Here is a 20,015-nt window from a genome sequence, read left to right as displayed (position 1 = left end):
CGTAACTACGAAATCCAACTAACAAATTACTGAAAAAAGAGCTCTGAAGTATCGAAGTATGTTGTTATATTAGTTCGTGCTGAAGGAGGACACGCGCGTTTTTGGTGTTTGTAGTGCAAGACATTATCATATGTAATGTCAAACATTGTAAAAAGCATCAACGACGCGTATCAACTTCATACAACGACGGCTCGTTCGCAAGATTATGTAAATGATGATCATGCGAGAAAAACATGGCAATCAGTGTACGATAGAATGGCGTCTGCTAGCTGCAACCAGGTCGAAGAAGTAAGTGCTCGTCATGATTTTTTGCCACTGCACACCCGTCATACCAGCTTCTCCTTTGCGACAAAACAATATTTCATTTTTCAATGTCTCTTTGGCAGTTTTTACGAGTTTTATAAGTGTTTTTCTCCGAAGCGAGAGATCGTTTTATCAATCTCTTCCGTATCCCTTCCCTTATATGTTCCTTTTCCCTCCTCGATCCGCGAAACACTTATTAGCCGAATAAAGCCCCATTTAGACGTGACCATTTCAAAAAGAGCTAATATGTTTTCTTCGCTAAAAATTTGTATGTAATTGCGGATACTTTTTACGATCTTTTATACAATAACTGCATAAGTTTTAATTATAAAAATATGTCGCGGTAACAATAACTGTAAAAATGATATCAATGAGTCACGCGTTCATCCGTATTCGAGGCGTTATACAGCCAGCGTAAGATAAGTCCTTGCAATGATACATCGAAGTGACCTATCCTAACATCACGCATCAACTATAAGGTTCAGGTTGCGTCGATTAAAACTGTGATCGACAGCAAATCGACATCGCGAAAAATTAGCAGTGACGTTATATTATACATTAAATCGTAACTTTCGAGGCAGTTTGTCACGTCCTACGGATTATCCCTCGACGTACTTTTCCAAATGAGCTGACGTCATGTGCTCGTGTTCCCGTGACAAACGTGTCCGAAACCGCAAATCGCGATACGTTTCCTATTAAGCGAAAATAACGTCAGGTTAGGTATAATAGTCAGCATTATACGTAACACTGCATAATATCCGTGAGTATTCTCGGAAGCTGCATAAGAGGTCAATAGGTCTCTTTAACCTTCGCGGTACTTTTTCTTTTTTATTATCGCATATATGCGATGTGCTGAATACGTGACGTATCCAAGAGAAATATTTTTAACGTACATAAGTGCACGTTCTCGATAATTCAATTTCTTAATTCTCCCGCGCGAAGAGTTCTCTGCATTTCTCTGATTCAGTAGATTCCTTTACCTCTTTTAGGGAAGGACTATTCATTTCGGATTTCTTACCAGGAAATCCGGTGATAAAAGTACAAATATCGCGGCAGATAACGAGCCACCTCGTTATCTTTGCTGAAGGAAAATAGACTCAAAATAATCAAGGTGGTTATTGTTAAAACATCTGTCGATAACTGCGAGATACCGTGTGTGTATAACCCAGGATTTCATGTGACTCCAGCAGTGTCACAGCGTTTTGCATATTTATTTTTTGAGCGACACGCGAAGGACATTAAAGCGCTTTTGTTAGAATGAGGCGCGAGCACGTGTCGAGTGTGTGCTGTGCTCACATGCAAATTCATCATCGATCGATTATGTGATTAAAGATGGCTGATTCCGACCAATAGATTATAAAAAAAAATTATAATGATTATGAAGTCGTAGCGGTATACACATATATCCTGCACTATTACGAAACGGAAGAAAACAGATAAGCCTTTCCAATGAAGTCGTCTATTTTAGTATCAGATCTGCTACACTTTGCAATTTATCACGAGCAGCAAGAAATAATTACTGAGAACAAAAGAGTAATGTACGTCACATTTAATAATGGCTAACACACTGTACTTAACAGATACTAAACAAGATTATATAATCATCATAGACAAAAAATAGATACTTTAAGTCTAGTGTTAAAAGAAGACGTTATTTTGTTGCATAAGGATTTTATTTCTTGGATATATATAGAGAGAGGCATAATTTAAAACATATTTATATAAAAATTATGGAGTAAAAATTAAGTACGCAAGGTGTCACGCCTACCAATTATATTTATTCCTTAACAAAAAATAAATTAAAAAATCCTGAACCATTTTTTTTCTCTGATGTTTAACGAAGGGAGGTATTATTAAATAAATAAAATCCACCCAATCAGCACTGGTCTTAATGGACATACATCCGTGAGCCGCGCATCTCGTAATGTGAATGACAGTGCATCGAACATATGTTCATCTAAACAACGATATTAATTGGGCCCATTTTATTTAATAATATCTACTTTTTTCGTTAAATATTAGAGAATAAAAAGGTTCAGAATTCTTCGACGTGTTTTTCATTAAAAAATATTATAGGCAATAATTAAAGCAAATTATAAAACATATCGTATAGTCCAATGAAAGAAAATTATTGAACATTTTATAATTCTTTTTAGTTAGGATTAACAAAACAACTTCCAATTAATCTCTTGAAGCAGTTACATTTTAAGTGTACGATCTTATCTTGAGAATTTGGAACGGCAACTTGAATTGACACATTACACAAAAAGATTCGTATATGATTATATATCTATTTTAATTTATCATTCACGTAATATTCAATAATTTGTATTATTTCGAAAATCTTCGAAACAGTTTTGTGACGTGCAAAAGATATGCGCCCTTATTTTAGTGTCGTGGCTCGAAATCAATGAGTATTGTTATATTGGTATTTTTGGAGCATTGGTATTTGTGGTAAACGCATTTGGTAAACAGATCCGTAAAAACTTATTGCTTATATTTTAAGAGATAATTCGCCACGTCATCTTCCTTTGGAATTCGTTTTCTAATACATCTGTAGCAATTTAAAGACGCGAGTCAACGATGAACGTTCAAAACTTCGCATTCGAGGGAAGTATTCGTAATCTGGCGATAATGGTCTAATCATCAGCGGCGCGATAGCGCGTGTTTATCGGCTCCGGCTTATCTCTAATAAGTTGAGAAGGAAAAATAAGAAGCTTCTGAAAACAATAGAGAGCGGGAACCTACAAAGAGTAATTAATGTTTCTTAATTTAAAAAAATTAATATCTTTTATCAGCTAGGCTTTGTTTAGTTGCTTTGTTAGATAATTGTACAACGTGTATATATACGGACATACACAAATGTATAAGGTGAATTATTTTAATGTATCCCTAAAAATATTTCTAATAAAAATTTCTCAATTTCAAAAGAGAAATATGATATACGCAGCATTTTTTTAAAATAATATGCGTAATAATATAATTTCATAAGATGTTACTATTTTTTTTTTATGAAACCATATGAATCTTTTTTACACGATTTTATTTTCCACACTGCATGTAAAGGAGAGCTATGAAAAATCAATATTTTACGAGATGTTTCTACGAGCTTGAAATATTTTTTTTTCTAAAATAAACAAGTGAGATGATTAGGATAACATATTAAAATAGCCTACCCTATATAACTTCTGTCAAATGTTTATCGCGCACAAACACTTTCATTTCCTACATCCAAATATACTGAGATTACGACAAGGACGAATACAGTCGTTAAAAGTCTCAATCTTTAATATCGTAAAAAAACATGACAGATATTTCTCTATGAGTTATGAAAGTGTTTTTTCTTAATTATAAATTTATGCATAAGATTATACGTATAGCTTCATATGTAAAGTATATTCATAATCAAAAGATTATATAATTAAGGTCCACACAGATTTCGATTTATCTTGATGCAAAATACCAGAAACTATATATTCAATGTGACAATAAATAAATGAAATTTTTTACCAACGTACTCGTTACTTCATTTAATCATCTTTGAAACAAGATATACAATTTTAAGAAACTGTAAACATCGTAATTAATTTGCCGATTTTTAACATAATTTCTCTCGAGAACGCGATGCTTCGTATGTAAGAAAAAAATTTAATCTACAATTTTAAATCGTTTGTTTTAAAATTTACTCTGTATTTTTGCTTATTCACGAAGAATCGTCTCTTTGTCGATAATACTTTTTCAGACACATCCTGTACAAATCAATGGGACACATTAGTAACACCGGTTATCAATAAATGCTAAATACATTCGCGTCTTCAACGCGTTAGTAGATATATGCAATTAATATGTATAACGGTAAAAACGAAAAAATTTCCGCTCGCGATGTTGACTCGCGCAATACTTATCAACAGATTCTTTCGTTTACCGTTAAATAGGTGTGATTAGAGTAACGCCAAATCGACGAGGTTGGTCGATCTTGGCGACCGTCGTAAAACTCGAGCTCTTTCCTCTTTGCTGCGGGTTATCGGCTGACCTCTTCGCGGCGCGGTTTGCTTATAACGTTATTATAGCCGCCGATACGTCGAGGAAGCAACCTTCGATTTGTCATGCAGTCAAAACGTGTCGCGATTCACTGACAAGCGAAATCCGTGACCACCGGATTGCCCTCGTCCTTGGACGTCTAAGTGAGCCCGAGGGTACTCGAGAGTAGTTAGGTGAAGTGATACTTCTTTTCTTTGAAAAGGGAAGTCTTCTATACAATTCTAGCCTTCGTTTAGCGTGCAGCTTCACTTCGATTTCGATACGTTTCTGCCGGTATTATAATAGCGTTCGCGAACAAAAACGTTGAGTCAACGTTATGATAGAAAAAGAGAAAAAAGGATAGTTCACGAGATACCGTTCGTCTGCGATGAGGATGATTAAATGAGGACATAGAAAAAAGAAACATGAGTTCGCGAAGCGCGAGCAACAAGCGTTTTCTTTATATTTCCCTATTTCTTTAGGCGTTATCTCACGTAAACACGCTTCTTCGTATACATGATACTCGCTCCCGTCGCGCGAATCATGGAAATAACCACGCGCGGATGCCACGTGCCAAGATGCGCCGTCGATGAATTACCGTTACTCAATTGAGGGAGGCTCGGTGCAATAAAGCAAATTATCACAAATTGAAAGCAAAATAAAATATTATTGCGACGCAGTTTGTATTCCAATCGAGCGCGCGAGCTCTACTCAAAAATCCCGATAATTATTTCACCATAAAACATCCACATCGAAAGAGAGAAGATGATAAAATCGGATAAAATTCATTTTAAAAAAATTATTATTTCTCATAGTATAATCCGCAAAAAATCTATGCTATTTTTAAGGAAAGATTTTGATCCCAGGAAATTAAAATTAAAACCGAAGGTTCCCAGACATGTTTACACGATAATCGTAAATAAGAGTACTTACACTTTCTCGACTTATGAATAATATTTACGCGCAAAGAATTAATATCATCGGTATCTAATCATAACATAATGCAAAAAACTTATCGGTCGGACAAATAGTCTCGCACGTGAATTTGATCCCGGAAATAAATATCAAGTGTATTATAAAATAACACTTAATGGTGACTCTTCTGCGGGTTTTTTTTTTTTTTTCATCATGCTTATTGACGAATGAATAATCATCTTGAAGTCATTTCTCCAGGATATGTATAACGCAATGTTGATTACAAAATTAATGATGCACCATCGCTTGCCGTTTTGAAAATTCCTCGATAGAAATAATCTATGATTTGTTTCTAAATAAAGCTACTGCCATTTTGGAATATAATAATCATCACTAAATTACACATCATTATTAGTGTTGATCAACGACTAATTATCTTTCTTTTTTAAAATAGCAGCAATTTACGCGGATGCAATCGATTATCCAAACATCATTTTGAAACACATCTTCATTATTAATGATGAATTCTGAATCTTCACGCGCTTCATTCAGCGTCAACATTTCCGAGATTGTAAACAGATCATTAAGATTTTTTTCTTTAAGATGCTGACAATTTATGCTTACATACAAACATTATAATCGATTACTGGACTATAGCCGGCCGTCATTTTAAGGTACAGTCTTCATCATTAATCATAAATTCTGATTCTCCGATTATATTATTTAACTTTTCATAGACTTGTGTCAACAGATCATTAAGATTGTTTTTTAAGGTGCCGACGACTCATGCATCGCAATCGATTACGAGACCGGCCGCCATTTTAGTACTGCGCAGCCGGGGTCCCTGGGTTATCTGCGGCCGCGGCATGGCCGTCGCGACCTTATCTCGAGCGCGTCTTGTTCATCCCGCGTGAATTTTTGTGCACAGTCGCCGGCACAGAATGTGCGTGTCTGCAACCGATTGCGTAATAAACACGTGCTCCTCCTCGGCTTCGGCCGATTTTTGCGCGCGCGCGCGCATGCCGACCCCTTTTTTCCCTCCGCGCGATCGTCCTTCGCAATGAGCTATTTGCGGCAATGTAACGAGGCGATATACGGAGAGTTTGCCAAATCGTTGCCTCAAAACTCGAGGGAGTATACTCGCTTTGAAACTGATCGAAAAGGTTTGTATTTTTGGGCGCGTACCCAGCGCAAAATGCGGCCGGTTCTCGTCTCGTTTCGACGACTAAACGCGCGGAACGCGTAGAGAAAATAAAATTACAAGTATCTAATAAGAAAACTCACAGTCATTTATACGCTGTAAATGTTATCAATTTCAAAGCAAAATTTTTAATTTAAATGATAAGTTCTAGGTGATAAGTTCAGAGATAAATAAAATGCGCTATCCGAAAAATCTTGGATATCTCTAAGAGTCGCAAAAATCGCCGTCAGCCAATTCGCATAGATCACTCGTCAAAATAATCGATCGCTTCGTCACGTAGATCATTCGTGGAAGTAGAAGTACTTTACTCACCACCGTTCAAAGAGGAGCAGAACTGCGGATGTCCGCCCCTGACGATCACGCTGTCCTTGGTGGCCACCAGTTCCTGGATGTCGTGGCCCTCCATGTCAAGGTCGGGATCGGCCCCGCCGCTTACCCCGCTGCACCATCAACTGTCAACTGTCAAGACCGATGTAGATCGATATGTAAAGGTCTCGAACACCGTTATAGGACCGGAAACCGTCGACGTGACGTCGCGAATCACCGCGCCTGCCGATGCGCGCCGTTCCGCCTGAAGTCAGGCGCGAACACGCACACCCGGCGCGCTCGCCACGCGTCACACGCCAGGGGGTTGTGCCCGGTGCCGTCTTCACTTCGCGTCGCTCTCTCACCGGCGCGGCGCGGCGTCAGCGGCGTGGCGGCCGCCGTCCACGGCTATTTCGGAATATCACGCGCGTTTACCCGCGGCACGACCGCGTCTCTACCCTATCTGCGCGGTTCGCCGTCTTTCAATCGCCGCGCTTTCGGCGAGATTAGGAAACGAGCACCACGGGCGGGAGTGATGAGACGCAGCGGATCGAAGCGTGATTTAAACGCGCCTCGGCTGTTTTCGCGCGTGTCCGAGATATCGATCGATCGATCGCGCACGAGCATCGATATCAGATTCGATCCGAATATTGGACGAATAAAATTTGAGAAAGGCACACACAGGTCGCGATAAGACCTAAATTTCGAGAAAGTGATTCTTGTAATCGATAACACGCTTTTGATAACAACGATTGCAACGTTTATACAAATAAACTGATCCTTTTTTCTGTCTCTTTCTCTCCCCCCCCTCTCTCTCTCTCTCTCTCTCTCTCTCTCTCTCTCTCGACGTATAAACAGACAGCAACAGAGAAGACGCGATCTAAACAAGTTAAAATTAAAACGCCTGAAATAGTCGGGCTATAAATACGTATCGACTCGCGATTCATCTAGAAAATTTTGTAACGCTTCCCAGTAAATATACGTAATATCCGACCGCACCGAAATTAGAAATGCGACGTAACGTCCATAATACTGAACGTTTTAGATTTAGATCGAAAAATATTTCGAGAATCAATACTATCTCAGTTTCCTCAATTATAAAGACAGCTTTATTCGCAAGCATTAGAATCAATCTTCATCAGGAGTCAGTCTATCAAATATACAAAGAAATCGTTCATGTTTCATCAAGATTATCTTCAAAGATGAGAACAAACAAATTAATTTAGATAAAAAGAGCATGAAAAAATAAATAGATTGTTACGTTTTTTCTCTCTCTTCTTGTTGTATTGTCTTATATATTATATTCTCAGTTCGAAATAAGCAAATTCCAATCGAGAAAAAACCAGTTTGTTTCTCTTTAACTGATAAGACATTGATTAGTTTTCGGCTATGTTTACTTATATCGCTGATAATTGTACGAAATTCTATGAACTGATTGTGTGGGCAATAATCTGAACATTTGGATCTTCCGTTTCTACGCTTATCGCTAATCTCGTTCGGCGCCTTGCCACTTTTGAATACCTTTCAAAAATTTTCCCCTCAAAAATCTTTCAACAGCAAAAAAACAAACAAGTTTTTAAAAAAAAATTGAAGCTGACAGTGAGATATTAACAATATCCTGTTACTTAAAAAGTGATTATTTTAGTAGTAGATATTTGAAAACAAGAAAACAATGCAAAGCTTTGTATAATAAAAGTAGCTTTAAATATCGATCATTTATTAGTAACATTACTATAGTATCTATTTCAGACTGATTCGCGATAGTGTCCGGTGATTCTTGTCGCTTTTACAAAACAAGATACAAATTCCTGATACAAAAGCGACGCCCACATACGAAAGGCGTATTCACAGAGAACAGAAGGCAGCTCGTTATTTAAAAAATCATTGAGAAAACGAGTACGCAATAAACGCAGCTGCGCGTTTCTATTGTCGCAATCTCGATCATGTAAAGAGGATTAAGTACAGCTATATAGAACAGTTATTGTCGCGCCGCGCCGCGGCGCCGGGACAACTATGTAGAAAATGCCGAATAATTAACTCGATATGTGTCGGAATCAATCTGAATCTATTTAATCGCCGACTGCTTGATTCTCCTATCAGCAGATAAATAATTTATGAAATGTCTTGCGCCCAAGTATATTATTCTAACCAAAAACGTTTCATTTTGAATACGCCTTGAAGTACCTTCTGAAAAGAACATTCGGTACTTCCTGACAATTCTGGCACCTTGTTTACTCTCTCGCTCGCCCTAATATCGCCGGCACGGTCGGCTCGTCACGGAGCTCCGATTGCTCCGAACAGCGAACAGTCCGAACGGCTCCATCACGTATCACGTTGCGTCGACGAGACAACGAGAGAGATCAGGGAAAGAGAGAAGAAAGAGAGGAAGCGGTCTAACCTGATTGGGCCCGATCGGCGACGGCGACGGCGACGGCGATCGCGGCGCCCCCGTTGTCCGTCCGCCCGCCCGTCCTGTCACGCGGCACGCGTACCGTTCTCACTGTTCCACTGTTCTCAGTCAGCCACGGCGCCCGGCGCAAGTGACACCTGGACACCTGTTATGCATTTGTGTCGGGGACGCGCGCGCGCGCTCGCCATGCTGACGATTCCCTCTTCCCTCCCGGCACACGATCCTTCCGCTCCTTCTGCTTCCTTCGCGTCCTTCGCGAGCGGGATCGCGGGATCGCCAACTTCCGCCCGCTCCCTCGCGCGCAAACGCACCCGCTTCTGCACCTCTCGACGGACACGGCGCGCGGCGGCGTCAAAGTCCGCCCGGACGGAAAGCGTCGGATCTACTGCCGCGGGATCGCGGCGCGTAGCCGCGTACTGTTGCGTCGCGTCGCGTCGCGCGCCGCGCGACGTTTTCTTTCGAACGTTGCGCCGAGAACGTCAACGAGGACACGGTGGACGCGCGCGGGACATCGTTTCCGCGGCGCGGAAACCACCTCGAGGCGATAATCGCGCCTCCCGACGACAAACTGCCTCTTTCCGCGCGCGACCTTAACTGTCACTCGCGGCCGAATAAGGCCGGGCTATTATTCTCGAGATTACCTGAATGAGCGTACAAAAGTACCTTGCCGCGATTACGGCGGCTCTTTTTGCGGTTTCTTGTTCTTCTGGTTTAACTCGCGGCAAAGAGAAACACTGGTTGAAATTTCCGCGATATTATTGACGAGCTTTTCTTGTGCATAGACAAATACGATGATCGACGCGAACGCTATTGTCATGGATTACATTTAGAAAGATGATAGTTTTATATAAGAGCGCGACGACTGTTCCTTTATCACGGAAAGGAGATGACTGTATATATTATCACGCATATCACGTGTGATTTATCAATCAAATCAGATCGATCATAAATTAAGATACGAACTCAGCTTGATAAAATAATCGGAGCAGAGAGAAATAAGATGGCCTATCAATTATTATTAAAGCGAGTCAAGAGAATCTTATTCTGTCTAAAAATAAAAATATATAATAACTGAAAATATTTCTAACTGATAAAAGATCACAAAGTATGAAATAAACACCGGCTTGCTAGAGAATGACGAAAAATTTGATGAAGATGAGTAATTTTTTGAATGGTTCCATTTTTCAACGTAAAAATTAAAAAAGAGCTCGAGAGAAAGAAAGATTTATTATTGAGATTAATCAACGTATATCTGCATGTTAACTGCGACGAACGTGGACTGACGTGCATATACGTGCAAGTTGCGTACAATCGATCGTTATCGATTGCGCCGTAAATCGCGCGGTCGCAAATAGCAAAGATCGATAGGTTAAGCGCCGCAGGTGCGCGCTCACCTCTTTACGTCACTGTCTAGTCGCTCTTCGCTATCTCGTGCCCCGCCGAGCACACATGTCGTCATACGAGAGACACTTTCGTTAATAAACGCAGAGAGAGAGAGAGAGAGAGAGAGAATGAAAAGGGGAAGGGGGGACTCAGCGCGGTCAACGCGGTTCGCGGCGCGAGTAAAAACCGAAAGAGGACTGCCTTGAATCAATAAATAATTGTTTGCGCATTAAAGGACTCGGCGCGTGCGCGCGCGCGCTCGACGGGATTGTTTACGTCACCCCACGTTCATTAATTAAGCATGTAGAGCCGCGACAATCGCCGATCTCGCGCCGCAAAGGATTTCTCGATCTGGATCGAGCGTCCGTGTGTGCGCGCGCGCGCAAAAGTAGTTCGAATCCTTGCGCAATCTTCCGGTGTTGCGACACGGGTGGACACGGGGAACTGCCGGCAGGAAGTCGCGACATTCCTCGCTGTGTTCTCGCGCGACTTATTACTAGAATTTAATTCTTTCTCCTTTTCTTTCGCTGATCTCGTTTGCACACCTATTATCAAGCGTGTCGAGGCTCGATCTTCGATGAGATATGTCACGAACATCAAGTTTTTAATATTTAAATATCCTCGAGGCAAGATTTATGAGATTACGTGTGAAATCCGCTTGATGCTCGATAAAGAATGTGGATTTTTTCCTCTTCTTTTTTTTATCGTGTAGTTCAAAAGTTACGAGATGCCTCGACATTGGAGAACGTTCAGAGAATCTCTAACTGAAAGGGACGATAAATTTCGCAACGACTTATACAACGACGAGGAAAGAAACCCGCGGAGTTCATCGGGGTTAGCGGCTAATCGACATGGAACCGGATATAAGATGTGTTATGATCAATTATGATGCAACCACAATTTCGCGTTTATGTATCGCGTAGATCTCCGCTTAGATGGCACCGCTGCTACCACGATAATGATTCTCCTGATAAATAGAGGCCAAATAGAGGCCTACTGTTCCTATAACTGGCTGTATTTTATATTTTTTATTAATATAAAAATCTCTCCTGGAAAGAGGATTCCCCATATAGAGATAACTCATCCGTACAATCATGTGGATTTAATGCCCCAATAATGCCCACGCAAAACCAAACTTAATAAAAGAAAAAAGTGCCGAAAATTAACATTATATGTACAACCCTAACGCACTGGCGGTTCCTGTTATATAATGGAAGGGATTTCGGCAAAATTATTTGGTTAGATATTTTTCTTTGTATCTTGCTTAGCTTTTACTTCAGGGGCCCGATTCTCTAACGAGAAACGTATGCGCAAACTCTGCTCTAACAGAAAGGCTGCAAATTGATTAGCTATCGCACAGTTTTTAGCCAATAAGCTTGCAGCTTTTCTGTTAGAGCAAAGTTTACGCATACGTTTGTCGATAAAGAATCGGGCCCCAGAATCAATGACAAGTACTACGTTTACGCGAGCGTTACTTCTCGTAGTAACTTAATTACGATAATTCCTTCGTAAACGGGATTTTCCTTCACGTAAACGGGATTTTGTAGTAACTTACGATAATTACTCCGCGTAAATGAGTAATATATCGTAATTAAGTTACTACAGAAGTAACGTTCGCGTAAACGTAGTAAAAGAAAAATGGTAAAACTTCTGATTCTGCTTTAATTTTTTCCTAGATTTTTTAACAGATCTAGGGTGCGATCCACTTGGCGCTCCAGACGCTCTTGAAAACATTTCATTCTTGTTGTCCTTTATTAAATGTTACAAGGACAAAATGATGCTCTGAAGCGTTTGAAGCGTCTAATGTCTAATTAATGGATCGCACCCTTAGTAAAACTGGCTTCTTTTATATGAAAATGCGGGTTTTAATCGCAATCCCTCGTCTAGGATCCGGCAGTGCTTAAAACTATCGTGCGTTTTTGCACGTTCCTGTTTATTCCCCTTAAAAAAAACCCAATGACATTAACAATAAGCCGCAATGTGTTTCGCCAGAACGAAACATAATTCGTTCCGCAACGCCGCGTTGATCGGGGTTTATTTTATTATACGGAGCTCTGTGCTCTTTCGAAGAAAAGTCAATCCGCTTTCGGAACCGTCGATCAACAGATCCCGCCGTTCAACGCGTTTCATCTCGTGGTAAATTACAATAGTGATTACAATAGCGGGTGCGGCTGTTGGTAAAGCGACTCCACGTCGCCGCCACGCGTCAGAACGCGCGCCGCGTGCGCTGATCCGTTCCGTTTTTCAGTTTTCTTTTCTTTCTCTAACCGTCTAACCGGAATTCGAGCGGTTGATCGACGCGGCCGTCGTGGCCGGGAGTGCGTTCCCGCGCTCTCGTAATCGGAACATCAGATCGGACTATTCGGACTTCGACGAATCCCCCGGCCCCGATATCGCCGATCGGTACGTATCGCCGTCGTTCAGCGTCGCCGCCGCGTGATACGAGAATATACGAATGCGCTGTAACACGTAACGCACTGTTTCCGGATTTGCGCGAGGTAATCCCCGTCGGCCTTCGCACTTTACGCCGTCGGCGCCGCAGATACGATACGGAGACGGAGAGCTAGAAGCCGGAGCAGGTAGGATCGTTCGGGCCCTTCCTCGAGGCTCGACCGAGGTTGGCCGTCGGCCGAGTCCATCTGTCTCCGTCTCCCTCGCACATTCCGTGCCTCTTTCTCTCTTTCTCTCGCGTGATCGTCTTTGCGCACGAGGTTTCCGACGTTCCCGTTTCGCGCGATTGCCGTTTGCCGAGAGTAAAACGCCCGACCGATCGTTGGTCGCGAGAAGAGACCGGGATCTCTTCTCGAGGTTGAGGGATCGCAATAACCTCGGTCGCTCCGCGACATTCTGCCATCTGCTGAAACCGCTGCCAATTTCCGCGGCCGTTATCTATTTTCGGAGGAATCGCGTCCAGCCAGTCCGACGAATCCCGACGGAGGACTCCCGGCCAGTTTGGTACGGCCGGATATTTTCGAGGATTGCGTCGCGTGACGTCGATCGCGAGTTGATACGTGTGTCACCACGTCTGAACGTGCGGACGAATCGCGATTACGCGAGATTGTCCACGTGCGACCTCTCTCTTTTTCTCCCTTTATCTCTTTCTCTCACAACCGGACCGTCCTCACCACTGTGTTCTGTTTTAGGAGTCTGTGTGCCGCAGAGAGACCTGTCAGTGAGAACCAGCCGTTTATATTGTCGTAGAAAAGGTCCTTGTTCGCCGTCGAGCAAGAATTTGAACCAGTGAGACATATTTAGTTGCGAAAGTGAGACCGGAGATCTCAATTCCTGCCGCTAGGATGTCTGGAAACAACGATAGCTTTAATAATAATACCTGCGTGGTGTGCTACAAGAATGTCGACATCTACAGCATCGGCATGTGCGAGCATCCCGTATGTTACGAGTGCAGCACTCGGATGAGAGTGCTCTGTCGTCAGAACGAATGTCCCATTTGCCGTCAGGATCTGCCAAAAGTTGTATTCACGCGGGAGATCAAGTCCTTCCACAGTTTGACTGGAACCAACCTGCTGGACACTCGATACGACATTTATTTCAACAGCCTCGATATTCAAGAGAAATTCACTGAATTGTTAGCCAACACCTGCTCGATATGTAAGGAGAAGATGGTCTTTAGCAGTTTTAACAGTTTAAAAGAGCATATGCGACAACGACACGAGCTGCATTATTGCGACCTATGTGTGGACAACTTGAAGGTAGGATTACGTTTAAACGCGCAATTCTTTTAATTGATAAATGGTACACGAACAATCGCGATGTATCTCGTATCTACTAATTCATCATTTGCTTTTGAACAGATATTTTCGAATGAAAGACGTTGTTACACGAGAGCGAGTCTAGCTACGCATCGGAGGAAAGGCGATGTCGATGATAGGAGTCACAAAGGTCATCCTCTCTGCGAGTTTTGCGATCAGCGGTACATGGACAACGACGAGCTATACCGGCATCTGAGACGCGACCATCTGTACTGTCATTTCTGCGACGCGGACGGCCTGCATCAGTATTACAGCTCCTACGACTATCTCAGAGACCACTTCCGGCAGGAACATTACCTGTGCGAGGAGGGGGTATGCGCGGAGGAAAAGTTTACGAGTGTTTTTCGGACCGACATAGATCTCAAGGCACACAAAGCCAGCGTGCATGGTAAGCAGTTGAGTAAAGCCGCCGCCAAACAGGCGAGAACGTTAGAGCTGGAGTTCACCTTGGCACCGCGCGGCGAGAATCGGATGAACAGGAGAGGTATGCTGGGCGCGTCCACGTCGAGGAGCGCGAGGGATTACAACGGCAGAGATTACAGTTCCAGGGATTACAATTCCAGGGATTACAATTCCAGGGATTACAGCTCCAGGGATTACAGTTCCAGAGATTACAGTTCCAGGGATTACAGTTCCAGAGATTACCAACAAAGCTCGGTACCTAGCGGTTCCAATTCATTCGTATCCAACAACGAGCCTACCTTTATGAGGCAGCCGTCCGTCGATGTTCAAAGCACAGACGAATTTCCCACGTTAGGTGGTAGTGCCGCTCCTATCGTTCCCACTTTAGCTCAACCCAAAAGCAGAGGCAACGTAACGATTCGCAGCACCGTGAGAAATCAACCGCTCGCGGTAACGGATGAAAACTTTCCGGCGTTAGGTCCGGATTCGTCCGGTCCCAGTATCTCGAAAACTGTAAACTTTAGCGTTTCCAGCAGTAGCAATAGCACGGGATCCAGCGGCTTGTCGCAGTGTCAGAAAGGTTCGACGTCTTCGAACGTCTCCATTCAAGTGAACCACGAACCCAACGGCACCGTCACCACCAGAGTATCCGGGCCTAACATCAGGATACGTCCCGCACAGTTGTCGATAGATTCCGATTTTCCTGCGTTGGGCAGCTCCGAACCGTCTACCAGTACTGCCAGTTCGACTCAATGGAAGGAAGTCTTGCAATGGACCTGCTCGAAATCAGCATCGGCAAACACGCCCAAGTCTAAGAAAGTCGCGCCGCCGCCCTCGATACCATCGGCGCCGCCCATTCGATCCGGCGAAGACTTTCCGAGTCTGTCCAAGTCGTCAAAGTCGAAAAAGCAATCGGTAATTACGGTAGTACCGTCGTGGGGACAGAACTCGCAGCAGAATAACGTCCAGAGTTCCAGTATTAGCAACAACACCAAAACAACGATGGATCAAACGAAGGGCAAGACGAAGAAGAAAAAAGCGAAACAGGCTTCGAGCGGTAATAGTTCGAGTGGTAACGAGTCCAGCGGCTCCAAATCGAATATAAATACTGTTATAACGAAGAAGGACATCGAATTGTCGCATACCGGTGACTCGGACAACTCTCGTGTTGCTTCTAAGGCGAATTTGCGAGCCACGCAGGATACCAACAATGCGAGTGCCGATAATAGCACGTCCAAGAATTCGAGGGAGTGGGAACACGCGAGCAAGAAGGATAAGAGAAAGAACAAGAACAACGCGAACGGAAGTTCGGGAATCGCGACCGTTATAAATACGGAATCCGGAAGCGGAGGCAATGGTTCTTCGAACGGGGAGAAGCAGAGGAAGCGCAGCGAGCTGAAGATAGATAGCCTGAACACGACCAACAATAATATCCATCGGACGGAGGACTTTCCCGCTTTGGGTAGCACGAGTAGCAGACCGCCAGGCTTCACGAATCCGCCACCCGGTTTTGCTTCGCCGACCTTACCGCCGCCCGGTTTCTCCATCAAGTACAACAGCCTCGACGGGCTGCACGGTGGCAACGGCTTGACGTTCACAAACAGCTCCGGCGAGAGTTATTCCATCCTGCCGGACAACAGCAACAAGCATGAAGCTCACGACTACGTGTCACCGCCCGATTTTCAAAAACGGAACACTTGTCTGGTGGCGAAGCTCAACGCGGTCCTCGTGGACCAGGACAAGATCGAGGAATTCCGTTACGTGAGCGGCCTCTTTCGCGGTGGCACCTGCGACGCCCAGGAGTATTACACGCACTGTCGCGAAGTTATGGGCGCCAGCGCCTTCGAAAGCGTGTTCCCCGAACTCCTGGTACTGTTGCCGGACATCGTGAAGCAACAAGAGCTATTCAAAGTGCACAAGAGGGAGGCGGGCGGCAAGGCGAAAGGACTAGAGATGTGCGCAACGTGCGGTCAGGTTCTCAAGAACGGTCTGGATTTTAGAACGCATATGTCCAGTCACACGCTCGAGAACCATTTCCCGGCGCTGGGTAAGAGCAATACGCCACCGCCGAGGAACACGTGGGTACGTAAATGAGTCAATTATCCTCCCTCATCGATCATCGTCGTGTTCGTCGTTCCGGAGCACTTGGACAAGCCGAGCATCCGCACGCCCAACTGCTGAAAACGGTTGTAAATATATAACTCTTGTTTTTATACCATCATACCGAGATTGGACCTGTTGCGTTTATCCGATACGTGATACGAGCGTAATACGTAATATTTATTCCAAGAGTCAATCGATCCTTAGTGTTAAAGAACGAAATGTGCATAGAACTAGCGTTGACTATTCGCAATAGACTTGATACCTATTGAGTGAATTCCGAGGCAATATTGATTGAATTTAAAAAAAAAAAAAAAGAATATTATATACCTTATAGCAAATTCGGGCGCTTGCACTAGTGCACATTGAATGCGCACTAAAACTTGTTTATAATCTGTTCTCTTATATTTTAAGTCGCTTAAATACATGGTCAAAAACTTATTAGTAAATAAAAAAAATCATATAGATGCTTACAGATCATTTTACTGGCTAAAAAGTATTTCAAGAGATATTTAAGATGATCTGTAAATAAGAATTGCCTAAGAATAAGCCTTAGTGCGCACTCGGTGTGCACTGGTGCAAGCGGTCGAATTCGTTATCAGAGAGCTTTTACAGGCGGTTATATTTAGGTGTAACGCTTCGAGACCAGCGTGATAAAGGGGAGATAAAATATTTTTTTGTATAATAAACTGAAAAAAAAATATATATAAAGAGAGAGAGAGAAAGAGAGAGGATACTGAATATATGAAAAGTCTGTTACAAGTTATGAAGAGTGGACGTATGCGTATATTATATATGTATAATGACGTCGCGCACTAATGGTTTCAACGATTACCTACTTCTACTGCTGTATTTTAAGACCGTGTACATAAAAGTTCGTAAATAGAAGCGTTCCTTCCTATAATTTATTTGCTATTTCTCGGAATAGAGATTGCTGTGCTATATACGAAAGAGTAACACCATACTTTAACAAGTCAAGTTTGATACGTTATACATTATACAGTACTTGTAGCACCACCGTACTGTTTTGTACCGTAACAAAGTTGTACATTTAGTTAACACGACAATACATGATTTTGATGAGCGAGCGAACGAGTACTATTCCTTCGCCGGCTTTATCCATTTCCTTTGTTTTTTTTTTTTTTTTTGTTTTTTTTTCTGTGTCGAGCATTAATGGAGGCAAACGCAGTATCTTGACTTCACAAGGTGGAAAAATTGATTGGTTTATTTGTTTTTTTATATATGTTTAAGATTTATTGTGACAATGATTTCTAATCATATCTCTTACAATTTATGTGTCTATTTTTATTAAAAAGGAAAATCGCGGTTCGTAAACCGTAGTTAAGTTTTTTATTTTATTTTCCTTTCGCAGCATTAAAGTTAATCGTTATACTTATCTGTAAAGCCTTACGCAACTAGCAATTACTTATCCCAAAAATTTACTTATATCTATTAGAAGAACAGGAAAGTGCAAACGACCTGTTTATAACATCACATAATACATCGTGTGTCATTCTTCACGAGTAGCACGGACGCAGATCAAAATAGAAAACAAAAATTGTGATAACCGACGTTTTTTTTTCACGTGTAATAATACATGAATAAATTTCTTCCGTACAGTTAAATTGATTGGTCGAAAACGATACTATTGTCACTCGATGCATCGAAAGGCAAAATTAGAATTCACTTGGCAAATGATTGGTATGTATGAAAGAACTTAGTACTATGTACAACCTTCGTATATATATATTCTTATAAATGACGTAAGGACCGTTATATCCCGATTCTCCCATCCCTCCTGAACAAATTTCGCTCCTGGAGCACAGTCCACGCGAATTCGAATCGCGCGTACGACGATGACGAGATGCGGTTCATCAGATCGCTCCTAAAACCCCCTCGATTCTCGCATTTCGCGTAAATTTCTGTAAGCAATCGTGAACGTAGCGACCTGTTTAAACTGTACATGATAGACGTTACATCGATACAATTTGACAAAGATGGAAAACTGCCGAGTGACCCCCCGCCCCGCCCGCCTTCTACGTCCATACTCGAATGAATGAATAGTCCTTAAAAGAATGCCGGATGCGATAAGGCGCTATCACTTTTTGGCCAGTTCGTTACTCAGCCAGTCCAGGCCCTCGTACAGTCCGTTTCCCTGCGTGGCGCAGGTGCTCTGGATGTACCAGTGACGTCCTTTCAGCGAGTTCAGTCCCAGCTTGTCGGTGAGCTCGGCGGCGGTCATGGCGTTGGGTAGATCCTGCTTGTTGGCGAACACCAGCAGCACCGCGTCCCGCAGCTCGTCCTCCTTCAGCATGTTCGCCAGCTCGCGCTCCGCCTCGCCGATACGCTCGCGGTCGTTGCTGTCCACCACGTAGATCAGGCCCTGGGTGTTCTGGAAGTAGTGCCTCCAGAGCGGCCGTATCTTGTCCTGGCCGCCCACGTCCCACACGGTGAAGCAGATATTCCTGTACTCGACCGTCTCGACGTTGAAGCCGATCGTGGGTATCGTGGTGACGATCTCGCCGAGCTTGAGCTTGTAGAGTATGGTGGTCTTGCCGGCGGCGTCCAGGCCCACCATCAGTATCCGCATCTGCTTCTTGCCGAACAGCCGGGTGAGCAGGCTGCTGATCGTGAGACCCATCTTACCGGAGGCGCGAGTGGAAACGCCGCGCGCGGGACCTCGAGGGCGAGCCGACGGAGACGAGTTCTCCCGTCGATCTTACTGATCCGCGACTGGAGGAGGTCCTGGAGGACCGGAACGGATACCCGGGTACACACCGAACGCCTCCCAACTGCGTGTCCTTTGTGCCGTCCGACGTAGAGTTTCGTCAGCCTGACGTGTGCGTGTGCCTGACGAATCTTTCGCCCTCTCGCCCCCCGATACGGCTCCGGACCTCCGGGACGGCAACACACCTTCGGCGAACAGCAAACGTCACCTTGCGGTCGGCGTGCCGCCGGAAATAGGTGGCAAGATTCGCCACGCACGCCACGCACCACCCGGGAATCGAGGAGCCCGCCAGGGTCTCGGGGATCGCGCTCCGGACGAGATCGGTGCCCGCGTCTTGTCCCGACGATCGGATGTCGCGGAGTACTTCGTACCTTTTTTTTCTTTCGAAATCGCGTCTGGTCTGATCGCGTCAGAGTCGCGTGTTGTCCGTCGGCGGAGATTGACAAAGCGCGGCCATCTCCCTTGCGCACAGCCGCA

The 20,015-nt window shown here is 43.6% G+C and overlaps 3 protein-coding genes across 9 annotated transcripts in view; 1 reads left to right on the top strand and 2 right to left on the bottom strand.

Annotated features, from left to right (window-relative positions):
• The window catches only part of Hnf4 (Hepatocyte nuclear factor 4), a 35,727-nt gene extending 26,188 nt beyond the window's left edge, over positions 1-9,539 (bottom strand). The window contains exons 1-2 of one of the 3 annotated variants that reach the window (XM_071787324.1): positions 9,144-9,539; positions 6,752-6,898 (exon numbers count right to left, since the gene is read on the bottom strand). In XM_071787324.1, the coding sequence (XP_071643425.1) occupies positions 6,752-6,845 (94 nt within the window). In that variant the 5' untranslated portion in view covers positions 6,846-6,898; positions 9,144-9,539. The remainder of the gene's footprint in view (positions 1-6,751; positions 6,899-9,143) is intronic. The other 2 variants (XM_071787325.1, XM_071787327.1) reach the window with 2 other exon arrangements.
• A 3,239-nt stretch (positions 9,540-12,778) lies between these two features.
• On the top strand, positions 12,779-17,898 carry LOC139819023 (E3 ubiquitin-protein ligase ZNF598). Of its 5 annotated transcripts, none has more exons than XM_071788146.1 (3): positions 12,779-12,941; positions 13,682-14,248; positions 14,351-17,898. In XM_071788146.1, the coding sequence occupies exons 2-3, from the start codon at positions 13,835-13,837 to the stop codon at positions 16,802-16,804; spliced, it is 2,868 nt and encodes a 955-aa protein (XP_071644247.1). In that variant the 5' UTR covers positions 12,779-12,941; positions 13,682-13,834; the 3' UTR covers positions 16,805-17,898. The 5 variants fall into 5 exon arrangements, with proteins under 5 accessions (XP_071644247.1, XP_071644248.1, XP_071644252.1 ...); XM_071788147.1 differs by lacking the exon at positions 12,779-12,941 and adding an exon at positions 12,969-13,117; XM_071788151.1 differs by lacking the exon at positions 12,779-12,941 and adding an exon at positions 12,970-13,036.
• A 424-nt stretch (positions 17,899-18,322) lies between these two features.
• On the bottom strand, positions 18,323-20,010 carry Arf102f (ADP ribosylation factor 4). Its single transcript, XM_071788165.1, has one exon. It carries the CDS (start codon positions 19,449-19,451, stop codon positions 18,909-18,911), a length of 543 nt encoding a protein of 180 aa, XP_071644266.1. The 5' UTR covers positions 19,452-20,010; the 3' UTR covers positions 18,323-18,908.
• Between the last annotated feature and the right edge of the window lie 5 nt (positions 20,011-20,015).

Source organism: Temnothorax longispinosus, chromosome 9 (genome assembly GCF_030848805.1).
Source record: "Temnothorax longispinosus isolate EJ_2023e chromosome 9, Tlon_JGU_v1, whole genome shotgun sequence".
NCBI lineage: Eukaryota > Metazoa > Arthropoda > Insecta > Hymenoptera > Formicidae > Temnothorax > Temnothorax longispinosus.
Note: the sequence above shows the minus strand (reverse complement) of the source record. Positions and strands in the feature narration are given on the sequence as shown.